At 45.3% G+C, this 17,484-nt stretch overlaps 1 protein-coding gene across 2 annotated transcripts in view; it reads right to left on the bottom strand.

The window, feature by feature from the left end:
* The window catches only part of CRMP1 (collapsin response mediator protein 1), a 62,181-nt gene extending 45,052 nt beyond the window's left edge, over positions 1 to 17,129 (bottom strand). The window contains exon 1 of one of the 2 annotated variants that reach the window (XM_034771850.1): positions 15,800 to 17,129. In XM_034771850.1, coding sequence (XP_034627741.1) covers positions 15,800 to 16,174 — 375 coding nt within the window. In that variant the 5' untranslated portion in view covers positions 16,175 to 17,129. Of the gene's footprint in view, positions 1 to 13,004; positions 13,283 to 15,799 lie in introns of those variants that run through there. The other variant, XM_034771851.1, reaches the window with a different exon arrangement.
* Positions 17,130 to 17,484: the final 355 nt, after the last annotated feature.

Genomic DNA, 17,484 nt, shown 5'->3' on the forward strand with positions numbered 1-17,484 from the left:
ATGTAAAAAGAACAGGAGTACTTGTGGCACCTTAGAGACTAACAAATTTATTAGAGCATAAGCTTTCGTGGACTACAGCCCACTTCTTCGGATGCTGTAGTCCATGAAAGCTTATGCTCTAATAAATTTGTTAGTCTCTAAGGTGCCACAAGTACTCCTGTTCTTTTTAATGAACAATACATATCCCTCTGATCATCCTGTCTACTTCCCTTTTATGTCGTATCCTGCTCCCTCTTCTTTCCCTTCTACATTGTAAATTGCTCTCCCTCCCTTCATCTGCCTCTGTCCTTTCTACTGTAAACTCTTCAGGGCAGGGAGTGTCTCTTGTTGTACAATGCCTTGTACAATGGGGGCCTCAAACCTTAACTGGGGCCAGCATGCACTAACACAATAGAAATAATAAATAATACATTAGAGTCTATGCTCAGGAGGAGACAACAGTGTAAAGAGAGACTGCCACTGTTTAGAAAATATTCAAATAGTGAGTTACCTGACCCCAGGCTCGTGAGCCACAGGGAGCTCTTTAGAGTCCAGGGTATGTCAGAGCCCTGCTCAGCCGCAATTTTAGGCAAACTGAGTCAAATGTTGCTCAACAGACATGAAGCAGCCTGGAGAACATTAGTGGGAGACTATGTGGGAACAGCTGAGAGCTACCTCACACATGCTGGGAGGGCAAAAGCAAGGTGCAGGCATCCACCCTTCTTCCAAGCTGCCAGGAACAAGGGGGAAGACCTGCCAGCATCTGGAAGGTGGAAGGAGAAAGATGAAAAGGAGATATTACGCTTAAGGGAGAGGTCCAAAATGATAACAAAGCAAAGTACTGTATTGACCTGAGATTGTACCAATATTAACTTATCTAAAGCTAAAGCCTCTCTCAGTTACACCAGAGATGTGAGATAGCTCCACTGAAATCAGTGCAATTACTCTGCATTTACACTGGTGGAATCAAAAGAAGAATTTGTCCCTAAGTATTCCTACTTCACCCATCACTGCAATATCAGTGATGATATGGTCACAACAACATTACATGGTCATCCCCTCACACAACATGGTGCAAACCTAACAACAGCTCAACATGCAGCGCTTATCTGACGGCTCCCGGCATCTCCATTTTATGAGTGCATGACTCTCCAGCTCTTCACGGCTGAGCTCCCTGCTGTATATCACACAGCACTTGCATACTACGGACAGCCATCTACTTATATATCCTTTGCAGCATTTTCCTGGTGATTTTTGCTAATCACAGCCTAGCTTCTCCTGCTTTAATCTGCCAGTAAAGCCACAGAGCTTAGTCTGTGACAACACAGCAATTATCATGGCAACAGAAGGAGATGTCACAAAGTCAGCATCATTCGCTGCAGGATCATGCAGGAGGAGGGGCTGTCTGTGCAGAGAAAGCCGGCTGTTATCCAGATACTACTATTGTCTGCACGGTATCAGAAAGAACAAATATCTGTAGGCTGGAGACTGATGCTTTTTGTACAAAGGTCCTTTCTGACAAGTCTGACACAATCTATACACAGGTCTTTTTAGGCGTGGAAATGTATTTCCATATACCCACAAATGACAAAATGCCTGGTAGAGATAAGAGATCGGTCTGAACCCACCCCAATGTTCAAAATCTAAACCCCACTCCAGTCCTGAATTTTGCAAATGGCTCCCTGTAGTTTTAATGGGATAATCCAAAAAAAAAAAAAAAAATCTCTGGATCAGTATACCACCAAGCTTCGGGTTATTGGAAAATCAGATTCAAATGTTATGGTGGGATGTACACAAGAAAGTCAAAAGCCATCTGTCTTCATATCCACCTTTTCTGCTCTGAGCTAGAGGTAATCTTTTAAAAAAATATAGACATCAAAATATGAACAAATATTTTACACCGAAGTTTCTTAGTCTGCTACTGAAACTACTGAGGAATTAAAGTACCATCCCCCAACATGAAATGTTCTAATGGGTTATCATGGCTAATTAATGTACTGTGTCCAATGAAAATAATGCAGCAATACATCAGAGTGAATTGACACACATTGTCTACTGTATTCATTCCAATCATATCATAACTGCAACCACACCCAAATCCGTACAAAATGGAGAGAGAGTTAAGAAAAGTGAAAATCTGCCTGAGCCGTTCTATGCCTAAGAGTCAATGAGACAGTAAAATGTTTGCTTTAGTGTCTCCACAGAAAGTACCTCTAGTATTGTATTTGTACCTTTGTTCTATGTGTGGAACACCCACTGAAGTATTAAGTCTCCAGAGTCAAATAAACCAGACATCCTTTTTTAATTAAGTACAATTACTTTAGCTACATTAGAACAATAACAACATAACAAAACCAAATCAAGCTAGCACAATGAATGGGTCCAGAACCATTTCATTCTTGGCTTCAATCTTTAGCTCCTGTTCCAGCTGCAACCAGTGCCAATTGATCAAGTCTTTTGAAATGACTCCCAATCACAATATTTCAGGCCCCAAAAGTGGCCATGCCCAGGGCCAAATTAATCTCTCTTGTAATACTGCTGACTTTAGTGGAGTTATACCAGAGATGAACCTGACTCCCAGTCACCACAATTCTTAAAGTTCCACTGCTGACAATGGAGGGTTTACACCCAAATCTCAGGTAACATATGGCTCTTAATATGACTATGTATCTTGCCCTGAACTGTAATCAGAAACTGTCTTTTCTGTGTTCCAAATCCACTTGTATTTCCAATTCACTGCCTATGAATGTGTGTGATTTGAGAGAGGTGAGGCTGACTGTAATAAAATTGAGAAGTATTAGGCTTCAAACACATGCCTCTTTGCTCTTTTAACATCTCCAGAAGTAGAATACTCTGCCACTAAGCCTTTAAAAATATCTCTGGCTCCTCTGTTTTAGAGGGAAGATACATAGGTTAATATTTGTATTTTCCTTGACTAACAGAACATCAACAGTAAAAACTGCTTGGATTAATATTGGCTAGGGGTAAGGTTTTCCCATTGAAAGCCCCGCACCTCTTTGTGCCTTTGAAAAAATCTCCCCCTGGAAAGTTTTTTCCGTAACAGACAATATACAGAAGAGCTTTTTTTTTTCCCCCCCTGAACATGGTCAGTTTTAACACTGGACGTATTAACTTATGATTAAGCAGTTTGGGTTTTAGCAAGGTGAAGGAGAGGTTTTCAAAATATTAGCAGCAAATGAAGAAAGCCATTCTTCCCAAGCATGTGTGTCCTTCTGGAAACGATCAAAGAAAGCCTGTAAATGGGATTCCGCAAAGGATTGTCTGTTTCAAAACTTTAAAATATCTCAATTTTTAAACAGCATTCTTCTCTCTTTGGAATCTTCATGACCACGTTATATTGGAATATTAATCTTCATTGGAAGTAATATTTTAGCTAGTGTGAACACCGAATTAGCTAAGGACCTAGCTTATAACTCATTTATATCCTTGAGGCATCATTTCTGCTAGCACCCAATGGACTCACCTGCCCAGACGCTTTTAAGCCTATTCCTTTAACAAATTTATTCTTATATACAGTAATTCACTTAGGAGGGATTTCGTCAAATGTAGCAATGCCATAGCTTGGTGCACAGCCAAGTTCATTCATGTTTATTGGTTTAAACAATCTGATGTTCCTTTTGTTTCTCCTTTGGGGACCTAGCTATTTATTCATCTAGAAAATCTCATTCCTTTATCATGCAGTGTAAAAGGGTTACACTGTAAATACCAAACCTGTGTAAATTTCTTCACAATAAATCTTTTCATTGCTTTAGCAATATCAATAGTGTAGGCACCTCACATGCTGTATTCTGGCAAAACAATATGCATTGGAGTCAGTGGAAGAATCACCTGAGTATGGACTGGATGATGCAGCACTAAATGTGTTCCACTGGCTGTCATTATATTTGCCTCCTGGGTTATAAATTTCCATTATGACAATTTAAATTGAATTTCCAAATCTCAACAGGCTAGTCCCGGAAATGTCTCATCCCAGAGGAAAAAAAATAACAGCAACCCAGCACAGCTAGTTCATGTTGTCAACCACAGAATCAAAGATCAAATTTACTAATGCTCTTTTTGGAAGCATGCATCGGGCCAGAAGAACAAATTTGGCCCTGGTGTGGAGTTGCACCAGGTCTGAATTTGACTCACAATATGATGGGTGTTCAATGGCCATTCTGGCAAAGAAGTTAGTAGCTCATGGTCACAGAAAGAAAACCATTCCATTAGATACCCTGGTTTGTCCCATTGAGAGCTTTGGAGAGCCAGTGAATTTGAATGGGATTCAATGTAGTGACTAGACCATTGGGCAATGTGCTTAATTGGGGGCCACTCTTAGAATCATAGAATATCAGGGTTGGAAGGGACCTCAAGAGGTCCAACCCCCTGCTCAAAGCAGGACCAAGCCCGAGACAGATTTTTATCCCAGTTGCCTAAGTGGCCCCCTCAAGGATTGAACTCACAACCTTGGGTTTAGCAGGCCAATGCTCAAACCACTGAGCTATCCCTCCCCCCTGAAATTAATGGAGATATCCCATCTCCTAGAACTGGAAGGGACCTTGAAAGATCATCAAGTCCAGCCCCCTGCCTTCACTAGCAGGACCAAGTACTGATTCTGCCCCAGATCCCTAAGTGGCCCCCTCACAGATTGAACTCACAACCCTGGGTTTAGCAAGCCAATGCTCAAACCACTGAGCTATCCCTCCCCCCCTGTTGAACTAACCGGAGCATCTTCAAAGCTCGTACATTCAAACCCAAGTACAGTGCATCACAGTAATCAAAGCTAAAGCTCATGAATGCATGGGAATTCAAAGCCCGGTGCTGGTCAATCCGGATGAGGCTAAATCTCTTGAATAGCCACAGATGGAAGAAGGCATTTCTGGGCACTGTCAACTGGGTATCCAATAGCAGAAAGGGCTCCAGAAGGACCTCCTTGTTTCTAACAAATCACAGGTAATATGCCTTTGTTGGATGGTGATGTTTAGTATTAGCCAATCCTTCTAAACATTTTTCCCCTTCGCTCCAGCATCATCTCCAGCTTTAACGTCAGTCAGTTCATCTTTATCCAAGCACTGATCTCACTTAGACTCCTGCACTACACATACACTAACTAGCGATCTCCAGTGGAAAAGTTAGTTTAAGAAAGGCTCAGGTGCTTTTACCACCATGTCATCTAACCTTGCACCAGCACTAGAACAATGGTGAGAAGCTATGAAATTGTTAGCATAGATACGGCCTTAAATCTCTGGGAGATGGTGCTGACACTGGAAGTGAATTAAATGTATTGTTGGGTGTTGGCATATTGCTGGCATCTCAGGCGATGGCATCTTACAATCTCCCCTAGCATCTTAGGCATGGTGTCTTACAGTCTCCCCTAGCAGTTTTACAGATACTAAATACAAACAGGAAGAAGATACCCAGGAGGGAGAGGAGTTATTTAAGTTAAGCGCCAATGTGGACACAAGAACAAGTGTCTGGCTGGTGGGTCTTGCCCACATGTTCAGGGTGTAACTGATCACCATAACTGGGGTCAGGAAGGAATTTTCCTGCCGGGTCAGATTGGCAGAGACCCTGGGGTTTTTTCACCTTCCTCTGCAGCATGGGTCACTTGCAGGTTTAAACTAGTGTAAATGGTGGATTCTCTGTAACTTGAAATCTTTAAATCATGATTTGAGGACTTCAGTAACTCAGCCAGAGGTTCTATTACAGGAGTGGGTGGCTGACGTTCTGTGGCCTGCGATGTGCAGGAGGTCAGACTAGATGATCATGATGGTCCTTTCTGACCTTAAAGGCTATGTGTCTAAGATAGAGCCTTATGGAAGTCTGCAATTTACCCATCTTGATCATCAGTGACCAGTTTGAGAGGATTGTGTCACCAAAAAGAAAAATACCGACCATGCTATTGTGATCTCTCTCCTGGATTATTGTAACCTGTTTCTCTCCAGCCTGCTTGCCTCTCAGCTCTGCTCACTTCAGTCAATTCTACGTTACATCTAAAATTATCTTCTTTGCCCACTGTTATGAACATCTTCCTCATCTTCCTCTGTTGGCTTCCTATCTCATTTGCATCAAGATCAACTTCCCCTGATATATCTCACCTCTTGTCTCCTATTATACCCCATATATTACATTCTACCAGCTACACCTGCATCTCAGGACCCTTTATCTCCTTCTTCCACTGATGACTCCAGGCCACTGTTTGGGCCACTCCTTTCTTCTGGAAGAGATCCTCATTTCTAATAGATTAAAAAACCTCTCCCCTCTTACTGGTCCTGCCTCAACCCTCACTTCTCGTGGCTAGCCGTCCACCACTCACTGCACACCCTTCTTTGTTCTCCTGTTAACTGAGCTCAAATGACAACATGAAATAATTTAAAATGTAAATAAATCTTTGAACTAAATGACTCGTGTACCAGGCACTTTGCTGGTGTGTTACATCTCTTTTGCCTGTATTTTGTATATTTAAACTGGCAGCTCATCTGGACTGGGACCTAGTCTTCCTACATGCCTGGAAAATGCCAAGCACTATGGAAACACACAAAATTAACTAAGGGGGATCTGATAGAGGTCTATAAAATCGTGACTGGTGTGGAGAAAGTAAATAAGGAAGTGTTATTTACTCCTTCTCATAACACAAGAACTAGGGGTCACCAAATGAAATTAATAGGCAGCAGGTTTAAAACAGACAAAAGGAAGTATTTCTTCACACAACACACAGTCAATCTGTGGAACTCTTTGCCAGAGGATGTTGTGAAGGCCCAGACTATAAGAGGGTTCAAAAAAGAACTAGATAAATTCATGATAGGCCCATCAATGGCTATTCGCCAGGAAGGACAGGGATGGTGTCCCTAGCCTCTGTTTGCCAGAAGCTGGGAATGGGTGACAGGGGATGGATCGCTTGATGATTACCTGTTGTGTTCATTCCCTCTGGGGCACCTGGCATTGATCACTGTTGGAAGACAGGATACTAGCTAGATGGACCTTTGGTCTGACCCAGTATGGCCATTCTTATGTTCTAAATTTAATAATGAACAGCAAACAATGATAGATATTTCAGTGCTTCATCGCGTCATGGCAGAGACCCTGATTCCCCAACACTATTTGGAGCTTCATCCTGCACAGAAGAGGTGTAGATTGTGATGTGTACAAGCACCAGGTCAAAAGTGATGGGCAGGAGCATGTATTCAAGAGAACTCAATCTTACTTTAATGAGAGTGCAGCTGGATAGTCAACACATGATTCCTGCCAGAACACAAGAAAAGTCTAAGAAGGGAACATGTAGCTAACTGTCCTATTCGCATGATGAGGATCATGATTAAGCAGATTTCTACTTGGACTCCTGGCCCATTCCCTGCCCCTTCTTTACTCTACACTCAAGAACAACAGGGTGAGAGCCCACTAAGGGCTTGGGATTTATTTCCACTCAGTGCGTAAGCTTATTTGCACCAACTCTCATCCTCTGCTTACACCTGCACAGAAACACAACCATGCTGCACTCCCTGCTGTACCCCATGGAAAAGGCTTAGTGTCATTATTTATTATTTTATAGACCCAGAAGTCTACTAGGTGTTTCAAAGAAGATAGAAAGACAGAGGCCCAGATCCACAAAAGATATTTAGGCTCCTAACTTCCATCAACTTCAATGGAAGTTAGGAGCCTAAGTACAATTTTGGATGGGGGTTGAGTCCCTGCCCAAAAGTGCTTGCAATCCAATGGCTGGATTCTGCCACCCTTACACTGGGTAGCACCATACCTCACCAGTAATTTCACTTATATGACACAACAAATGGGGGAGATGAATAGTAGGAAAGGGACAGAGAGAAAGGGTGAAGGTGACACGATGCTCACATGGTCCCTGCATTTCGGCATGTGCACAACATTGTGGTTCAATTCAGAGTTCATTTTTAAAAATATGTATAAAATAGGGCTCTTGATTAATCTCAGTTAACTCACGCAGTTAACTCAAAAAAATTATCACAATTAATTGCAATTTTAATCACACTGTTAAACAATAGAATACCAGTTGAAATGTATTAAATATTTTTGGATGTTTTCTACATTTTCAAATATATTGACTTCAATTACAACACAGAATACAAAGTGTACACTGCTCACTTTATTTTATTTTTGATTACAAATATTTGCACTGTAAAAATAATAAAGTATTTTTCAATTCACCTCATACAAGTACTATAGTGTAATCTCTTTATCGTGAAAGTGCAACTTACAAATGTAGGGGTTTTTTTGTTACATAACTACGCTCAAAAACAAACACTGTAAAACTTTAGCCTACAAGTCCACTCAGTCCTATTTCTTGTTCAGCCGTGCACTAAGACAAACGCATTTGTTTACATTTACGGGAGATAATGCTGCCCACTTCTTATTTACAAGGTCACCTGAAAGTGAGAACAGTTGTTCACGGGGCACTTTTGTAGCCAGCACTGCAAGGTATTTATGTGCCAGATATGCTAAACATTCATATGCCCCTTCATGCTTCGGCCATCATTCCAGAGGACATGCTTCCATGCTGAAGACGCTCGTTAAAAAAATAATGTGTTAAATTTTTGATTGAACTCCTTGGGGGAAAATTGTATGCCTCCTGCTCTGTTTTACCCACATATTTCATGTTATAGCAGTCTCGGATGATGACCCAACATATGTTGTTCGTTTTAAGAACACTTTCACTGCAGATTTGACAAAATGCAAAGAAGGTACCAATATGAGATTTCTAAAGATAGCTACAGCACTCAACCCAAGGTTTAAGAATCTGAAGTGCCTTCCAAAATCTGAGAGGGGCGAGATGTGGAGCATTCTTTCAGATGTCTTAAAGAGCAACACTTTGATGTGGAAACTACAGAACCCGAACCACCAATGAAGAAAATCAACCTTCTACTGGTGGCATCTGACTCAGATGATGAAAACGAATATGCATTGGTCCGCACTGTTTTGGATCCTTATCAAACAAAACCTATCATCAGCAGGGACACATCCTCTGGAATGGTGGTTGAACCATGAAGGAACATATGAATCTTTAGCGCATCTGGCACGTAAATATTTTGTGACACTGGCTACAACAGTGCCACGTGAATGCCTGTTCTCACTATCAGGTGACATTGTGAACAAGAAGTGGGCAGCATTATCTCCTGCAAATGTAAACAAACTTGTTTGTGTGAGCAATTGGCTGAACAAGAAGTAAGACTACATTCACGATAAAGAGATTCCACTATACTATTTGTAATGGGAGAATTGAAAAACTGCTATTTATTTTGTTTTTTACAGTGGAAATATTTGTAATAAAAAATAAATATAAAGTGACCACTGTACACTTTGTATTGTGTTGTAATTAAAATCAATATATTTGAAAATGTAGAAAACATCCAAAAATATTTAAATAAATGGTATTCAATTATTATTAAACAGCACGATTAATCGTGCAATTAATCACAATTAATTTTTTTAATCGCTTGACAGCCCTAGTATAAAAATAAGGAAGGAACAAAGAGAGATTTTAAGATTTTCACACATTTATTGTGGGCATCACAGAAGAGGTGAATTTTCAGGAGAGATTAAAATGAGAAGAGGGCATTGGCTTGGCAGATTAAACTAGACTTGTTCCATACAAAGGGAGAAGCATGAAAGAAAGACATGGAGAGGTTCATGGGAGAAATGGATGAAGATGGCATCAAAGCTGGTATTGCAAGCAGTGAGCGGGAGTCAGGGAGCAACACAGTAAGAGGCAAAGTCAGACAAGTAGGGAATAGCAAAATTATTTCCCTTGTCAGCTCCTGGTGAGCCTTCTATAGGTAACTACAATTGTGCTAGGTTTCAGAGTGATAGTTGAGCTGATTTCAAGTCTCTGCCATGACTGGTCAGACTGAGAATGTTGCTTGGTTCTTCAACAAGGATACATATACAGGGGTGCTGGAACTAGAAGTGATGGGGTGCAGCAGCACCCTCTGGCTTGAAGTGGTTTCCACCATATGCAGTGTTTGCAGTTTGGTTCAATGGCTCTCAGCTATCCCACTATACAAATTGTTCCAACACGACTGTACGTGTATAATACACACGTAGAGCCTGATGTTTCAGTTCTGACCATGGAAAACTCCCTCTGAAGTCAGTGGAAGTTTTGTCTGAGTAATGATTGTAGATATGGCCTTTGGTGATGCACTTCAATCACGTACTGGGAACAACAGCAAAACATTTCCCAAAACCATTTTGGAATCTTTGACAATTGACTAAACATAGCCAACTCAAACCCCCCCTTCCCCGCCAGCTGTTGGTACAATATAGGATGCTGAGGCCTGCCTCTGCTGTGCTTGCACATCCAGAATTCCTTCTGACTTCTGTCGGAGTTTGGGGCACATGATTAGTACATCAGACAACAGTATTGAAAATCCACTGCAAAATCTTCAGTAAGCAAGATTAAGGATCAAACTGTACTTCCCCAATAGCAAAACTCCAATTGATTCAATGAGAACAGAGCTGGTGGGTCCAAAAGATCAGGAAAAAAAAGTTGGAGATCCTATCAAGGGTGGTTTTGGTTGATCTTTTTGTTTGATATTTTGCAATGAGTTCATTCATTATGTTTAATAAGAGCCCTGGAGGCTTGAAGCTGTAAAGTGTTTCTTTACCAATTTTTGCCTTTCACTCATTCACTAATGTAGAGTTTGTCTTATGGGCTGTGTTACTGTTATAAAGACAGACACAGAAACCTCCTGTTAGGCTGTAGACTCTTCTGGGACAGGAAATGTACACACTACACAATATACAGAGCCAAGACTATTTGTCTAATTTGCTTCCCTCCCCCCCCCCAGGGGAAGAGTAAGGGACAGAAACTTAAAAAATGAAAAGGTAGTTCAAGTTCTGGATCTGCCAACTTTGGCTATGTTCTTTTTGTCTTTAATTTGGTCACAAAAACAGCACTGCTACTAATGGATATACACGTGGAAAGAATTGGGCACAATCCATATCTGGGACTCTCCTTCCTTGTTCTTGATTATTTTGTCCTAAGACAACAGGAAATATTGAAAGCTGAAGAAGTTATAACACTCTGGATTTAGAGGCAAACATCTCATTCAGTTCTTCTAGTTTCTTTACTCAAAATTGGATAGTGCACTATTGTTGCTGGGCATACATTTACATTAAAGTAGCATCTTAAAGCCCCAACCAAGATTGGCTCCCCTTTGTGGTAGGCAATATACACACACTTAGCAGAGACGGTCCCTGCTTGGAACAGTTTACAGTCTAGACAGAAAAAGGATGGAGGGAAAACAGAGGCAAAATCAACTGCCCTCCGAAGAAGTGGGCTGTAGCCCACGAAAGCTTATGCTCTAATAAATTTGTTAGTCTCTAAGGTGCCACAAGTACTCCTGTTCTTTTTACAGAAGGTTTGTGACAGATGGAAACAGAACATAGGTCTCTGGACTTCCAATCCAATACCCTAGTCACTAGACCACACTGCCTCTCAATAATTTGACACACCAGTAAGCAGCTGGGCACTGAAGAAGTCACACATCCCTTTATGGCATTTAAAAAAAACAACTTTTGAAATATTTTAAATCCTTGTAAGCTCTGAAGTGCTTGCAAGTGTTGCAACACCGGCTGAAATAAAGTCTAGCAACATTCCCGCAGTGAGAGCTGCTTAACAAGTTTTCACACCTACTTGTCAACCCATCCTTTATCAATTAGGATCTTGCATTAGAAGCTGGCCAGTTTCCAGGATACCTGAGCTCTGCTCACTCCCCAATAAAAGCCCAAAGAAATGGAACCTAGTTAAAGCACCTCGACTTCTGCCTTTTATCTCTTCCCATGTGATGCTGCAGCATGGAACCAACTTACACCATTGGATCCTATATGGTTCTAATAAATAAATTTCTGCCAAAAACGGGGTGGGGGGGGGCTTTTGTGTCTGTAAGTGATGTTTCTGAGTCAGACTCTGTGTCCTTTGGTGGAGGGCGTTGGTCTTGTGAAAGAATCAAAATGGTCGAATACACCAAGGAGGTTACCCTCCTCCCTACAGTTTATGTGAAGCTTTGTTTATTCTTTATGCTCAGCCATCACTGTATCTCTGAGGGAAACAATATGCAAGATCAAAGCACCCAGATCCCTTTTGCAGGAAAACCATCCTGCAAATGGATGCAAACGGCCAGCTCAAGGTCCCCGAGAATTGCGATTAACTCTTTGACTCCTGATCTCTTTGGTAATATTGTTCTCAGGGATCTATTAATAGCACTGAGAGGTGTTGGCTCTCTCTCATCATGGCGCTCTTTAGGTTTCCACATTTTTTAATTCACTATTGGCTTGTTGCCCTTCCGATCCCCCTCCCCCACATCAGTTTTTTTGCTCTGGATGCAATATGTAATTTCTCTCTCTACGTGCGCTGGGGATGTGCTGGGGCTTTCCGAGGCATTGTGCTTGCTGCCCGGGTCCCCTCCCTCTTTTGTTCTGCTTCACATCAGTTGCTGACTCTCCCCAAGTCTATCACCTTAGCAAGAACCGCTGTCGTTTCAGCGCCAAGCACACAACCCCCCCAAACATCTTTTAATGTACTGACACCCCCCCCCTCACACACACACCCTGCGCAGATCCAGGGGAGGAAAAGGGGCAATAAAGCCGCTGATCTCCCCAAGACAGACCTGCCACCACCCCCGCCCCCCCAGAAACCCACTGCGATTATTTCCAACCGAGCGAGCACACACACACTCAGCGCAGGGTCCGGGCTGGGGGGGGAAATAAGAAGGGAGGGGAATTCTCCCTTTCCCCTGCCCGCCGCTCGGTGGGGGGTGGGTACTCCCTCCAGCAGAGCCGCTCTCGCTCCGGATGAACCCTGCTTCGTTGCCATGCTGTAATATGCCCTCGCCCTGAAATCAACCAGCCGCCATAACAGACCATCTATTCCCACCCCCCGGGATCCCTGATTGCTCAGCGCCCTGGCGCAGCGGCAATGCCCCCTCTCCGTCCTGGGGTTCCCGGGTAACCCCCTCACCCCACTCCCGGGCCGACTCCGGGCCCTGGGCTCCGCTTACCGTTATGTGGGGGATGCTCTTCTTGCCCTGGTAAGACATGCTGCCTCCTGTGAGCCCTGCGCGCACCACGCACCCCGGGAACAGCACAATGCAGAGATACGGGGGGAGGGGGGAAGCTATTCAATGGAGGCAGCGTTTCCTTCCCGGGAAAGGCAAATCTAGCCCCCTTTTTTCTGTGGCAATAACACAGGGGCGCGTCTCCCCGAGGGAGTTGGCCAGAGCTCCGTGCAGCGGCTGCAGCAGCGCCCTCCCGGCTGCAGAGCGGAGCAGGATTCGCTCGGCGCAACCCAGGAAGCGTTTCCTTTCCCTTCTGTCTCTTCCCCCCCTCCCCAACCCATCAATCCATCTGTGGCCTCCAATACCGGGGCTGGAAAACTCCGTGCCCCCACCTAGCACCAGGCCGAGCCCGAACGCTTGCTCTCCCCGAGACCGCGTCTCTGGCTGTATTTCTACCAGGGCTGGGACAAAGCACCGCTGCCCCGGCTGTCACACCGTGTGAATGTCCCCTCCCTGTCTGCACCGATAACGGGCGAGAGACCCAGGGGAAAGCACACTGCAGCGCAGATGGGCTAGAACAGGTGGAATTCACGTGGTTCTCCCTCATTGCAGAGAACTCAGCAGATTGCTGATTGAAGCCTCTCCTTTCCCGTATTTCACCTACATTGTTCCCCTAATGGCTGCTGAAGGCTCCTAAAGGGACCAGATTAAGGGAAGTCAAAGGCTCAGACACTGACCTAAAGTTTGAATCCTTCCAGAAGCCCTTCCATAAAATAAGGTCTGGATCCATGCCAGCATTAAATTGCACCGAGTCATTTTTAAAGTCAGGACACCTCCCTGACACTTTATCACTTTTCCACTGAAATCTGGCTTCAGTACTTAAAGTTCCAGCCCAGGCTGCTGGAGGTGGAGATGGGGGTGTGTACGGACTGGGTATTGCTGCAGGTTCTCCTCCCCTCTTCCCACGCCATCTTCCCCTCCCGTCCCCTTCAGGAAAGCCAACCCATTACTAATCTGCAATCACATAAATACATAATTCCTGGGCAAGTTGCCTGATGTGTGCAATTTTAAATAGGAGGCAGAACTCAGGAGGGAAGAGTACAAAGCACATGCAATGAGGCACCATCCCAGTGCAGGGAGGATTATTATTTTGACATAAAGTTGAGGTAATTAATATGAAATAGACGGGGAAGGGATGACTGCAGCACAGCTGGGAGCCCTTTGCAATCAACCAAACCCCTATTCAGTATTTAGTGATTCCAGTTTTTCAAGTCACATATTTAATCTAACACAAAACTACCTCTAATGACCATTACCACCTTTATGCTCTGTCCTATGACTACAAACCAGGAAAGTGTACCAGATCCTGGCTCAAGACAAACAAAAGAGATTTTCGCTCCTAGGTTGTAAAAGAAAATAAACCTTATTGACAACCTTATTCTGGCTGTGTGTGTTAAAAGCCAAATGGGGTGAAAAGTAGAGGGATTTATTTTTGTTTGTTTGGGGTGTCTATGTATGGAGATCAAATGTGTTCAGATGATCCACTTACCAAAGTGAGAAAATAACTGCAAAGGTCTATTTATTTAGAGAGGAAATAACATTATTATAATCTCCTAGGAAAACCAGTCTCCTGTGTGTTGTGATGTAGAGCTGTTTTATTTATGACCTCTGCCACAGGCTTGTATGCTACAGAAGTGGGATTACTCAGACTGCAAGAAGCTGCTGGTTAGAGAACTCAACTGCATTTCTAATTTCCTAATTTATCTTGGTATAGTCTTTGTCCTGTTCCAATGAGTGGGAGGAAAAATTGAAAATCGCTTACCACCACGGAAATAGAGGTCATTATCCAGTGCTTAGCTCAGCAGTACAGATAGACAATTATCGTTGCTTTAAAGGAAATGTCTGAGCTTGGGACCCCCATTCTGTTTGGCTACAGCTATAAACAATCTGCTAAGGATACAATGAAACCACAGGAGGATCCAGGTGGTTTGAGATCAGCAGTAACTGAGCAAATCTCACAATATAGACAGGACGGGGAGAGAGGTGGAGTTGGTGTATGTAGAGGTGGGTGGGTGTGTTTGACTCATCAGGCCTTTTCCAGAGAAAGGAAAAGTGAAACTGACGGCTCCCAAATTAGGATAGGCCCCTCAGCTCAGAGATTTCAGTTTAGGACTGAGCTCCCGGTTTTGTTATGCTGGATGGCACCATCCAAGACAGCCTTGTGGAATCTGTGCCAGCGTGTTTGTAGATTCTGAATACGGTCCCTTTTAAAGAGCCATTAAGGGTTTAGAACATTAAAGTGTGTGTGTTCCAAGCTAGATTGTACAGGAGCCCTTTGTAAGAAATATTTCCCTGGGAAAAACTGCCACGACCTCTGATTTTTTTTTGTTTTTGTTTTGATTATTTAGATTTTTAAAAAGAAGCCGAAGGAGTGACGTCCCATGCTTCAGAAGATGCGGTATTCCTGAGCCCTCTCGGGCTGCAGTAACAGCATCCTGGTGTATTTATTCTGCACATAGGCGACCTGCAATGCCGAGCCTAACCTGGGATATATGGCATATGGATATATGCTCAAACGAGTGATCCCTGAAATAGCCCTGGAGCTACCGGCAAGCCGCAGTAAAGCTCTGCAGCAGGGCTTGTGCTGCATAGGTTGGGAACCCAACACTCTTTGCTGTTGCAGTTGTGACACTCCTGATGCCTAGGGCTCGTTGGCGCTGTAGCCATGAATGGGTTCTCTCCCCCTGCCAGCGCTCGGTACCGAGACCCTGCCACCCCCTGTCCTTCCTCCCCCTTACCTTCCCATTGTCCTGGCCCTGCAGCAGCTCTTTCCCCGTCGGGTATTTGATCTCGATGCCCGGGGTCTTGTCGTCCCGGTCCCCGGGGGAGCTGATCACGGAGCCGGAGACCTCGCTGACATCGCTGGCGGTCTCACTGTAATTGTCCCCACCATCCAGCATCATGTCGTGTCTGCTGCCGCTGCGCGGGGTCCGGGAGCCCTTCTTCCCCACGCTGTAGGCATCGAAGTCGATGGTTTTGTTCTCGTAGGCCCCCTCCACCGAGGCGAACATGCCCCCGTATTTCTGCCGGGGGGTCTGAGCCGTGGTGCCCGGCCTGGCCAGATACACGGGCAGGTCGTCTTCCTTGTTCCAGGTCCTCTTTCTCTCGGCCATTCTCGCTCTCTCCCAGGCTCTCTCCCTCCCCCCAGCTCCTCTGCACCTTCCACTACCGGGATCGGCTGCTGGCGACCATAAACACGAGTGAACGGATGCAGCAGCGCAGTGGCAGAGCTGGAGTTGGCTGGTGGGATCTGGGAGACGCAAGCCCCCCACCCGCGAAGAGAAATCTCACGGTGGGTTTCCAAACAGCCCGGGCAGGAAGCAGCACGTGAACTAAAGTACAAAGAGAACGGAGGAGAGGATGGCAGCGCTAGGCGATTGGAAAGCTCAGGGCGAATAGGAAAAGCACCGCACTAGCCCGCCAGTATAAAGAGCGGTCCAGGGGGAGGGGGAAACCCCTCTGGTGAACACCCCCCCAGCCTGTGCAAAACGGGCCCTTCCCGGCTACCCGCTGCAAAGATTGCGGATCCCCTGCCGCTGCCTGGCTCGCAGTGAAGCGCTGGGGATGGAGTTGCGCCCACCGACCCACCCACTCGCACTACCCGCTGTCTCCAGGGGACGATACCGCGGTGCTGCCGCACTTGGAGAGGCGAAGGCTTCCCAGCGAGGGGGTGGGGGTGTGTGCAATGGGCAAGTCCACAGCAAAGCACCTGCTGGCTCCTTCTTCTTTCAAAGGATCTGGACTTGGTGCCAGATCTCGCCGGGAAGCCTTGATCTTTGTAGCAACTTCGGGTTGGCTGCTGCTCCCTCCCCCACAGCAGAAGTTGGTCAATTGCAGCAGCGAAGATTGGCCTTCTGTGGCAATAGGTGCAAAGCGGGGGGGAAACCCACGCACAGCTCCGGGTTCCTGAGCAGGGAGGGGAAAATCTGCTGCTCCTTTCGGCCGCTTCCCTGCTTCTCTCTGGTAGCAGCAGCAGCTGCAAAGGGAGGAGGGGGCGATATCCGCGCGCCCCGGCCGCCGCTCGATCTCCCTGTCTAGCCTCAGCCTGGAGGCGGCGGTGGGTGAGACTGAAGCGTGCAGGGGAGGTAACCGCCGCGCCGCTGCTGCCTGCCTCTGACACGGAAGTAATAGCACCCGGCGCTGGTGCGAGCTGCACTGCAAATCCTCCCTGCCAGCAGCCCCCTGCAGGGAGCGGCCGCGACACTGAGCTAGGAGACTGCGCCTGCAAAACTGCCCCGGGGAAGTGGGCGGGGAGGGGAGCGGACAAAAGACTGGAGCGTTAGCAGCAGAATAATGCACCGACTATCACTGCCCCAGGCTTCCCGCTGTCTGCAGCTAGAGCCGCGAGAGCCTGGCTGGGAGCTGTCCCTTCAGCACCTCAATGACCAACCTTGCTGCAGCCCCAGGCCTGTGCAAGGAAAGA

Source organism: Trachemys scripta, chromosome 5 (assembly GCF_013100865.1).
Source record: "Trachemys scripta elegans isolate TJP31775 chromosome 5, CAS_Tse_1.0, whole genome shotgun sequence".
Taxonomy (NCBI): domain Eukaryota; kingdom Metazoa; phylum Chordata; order Testudines; family Emydidae; genus Trachemys; species Trachemys scripta.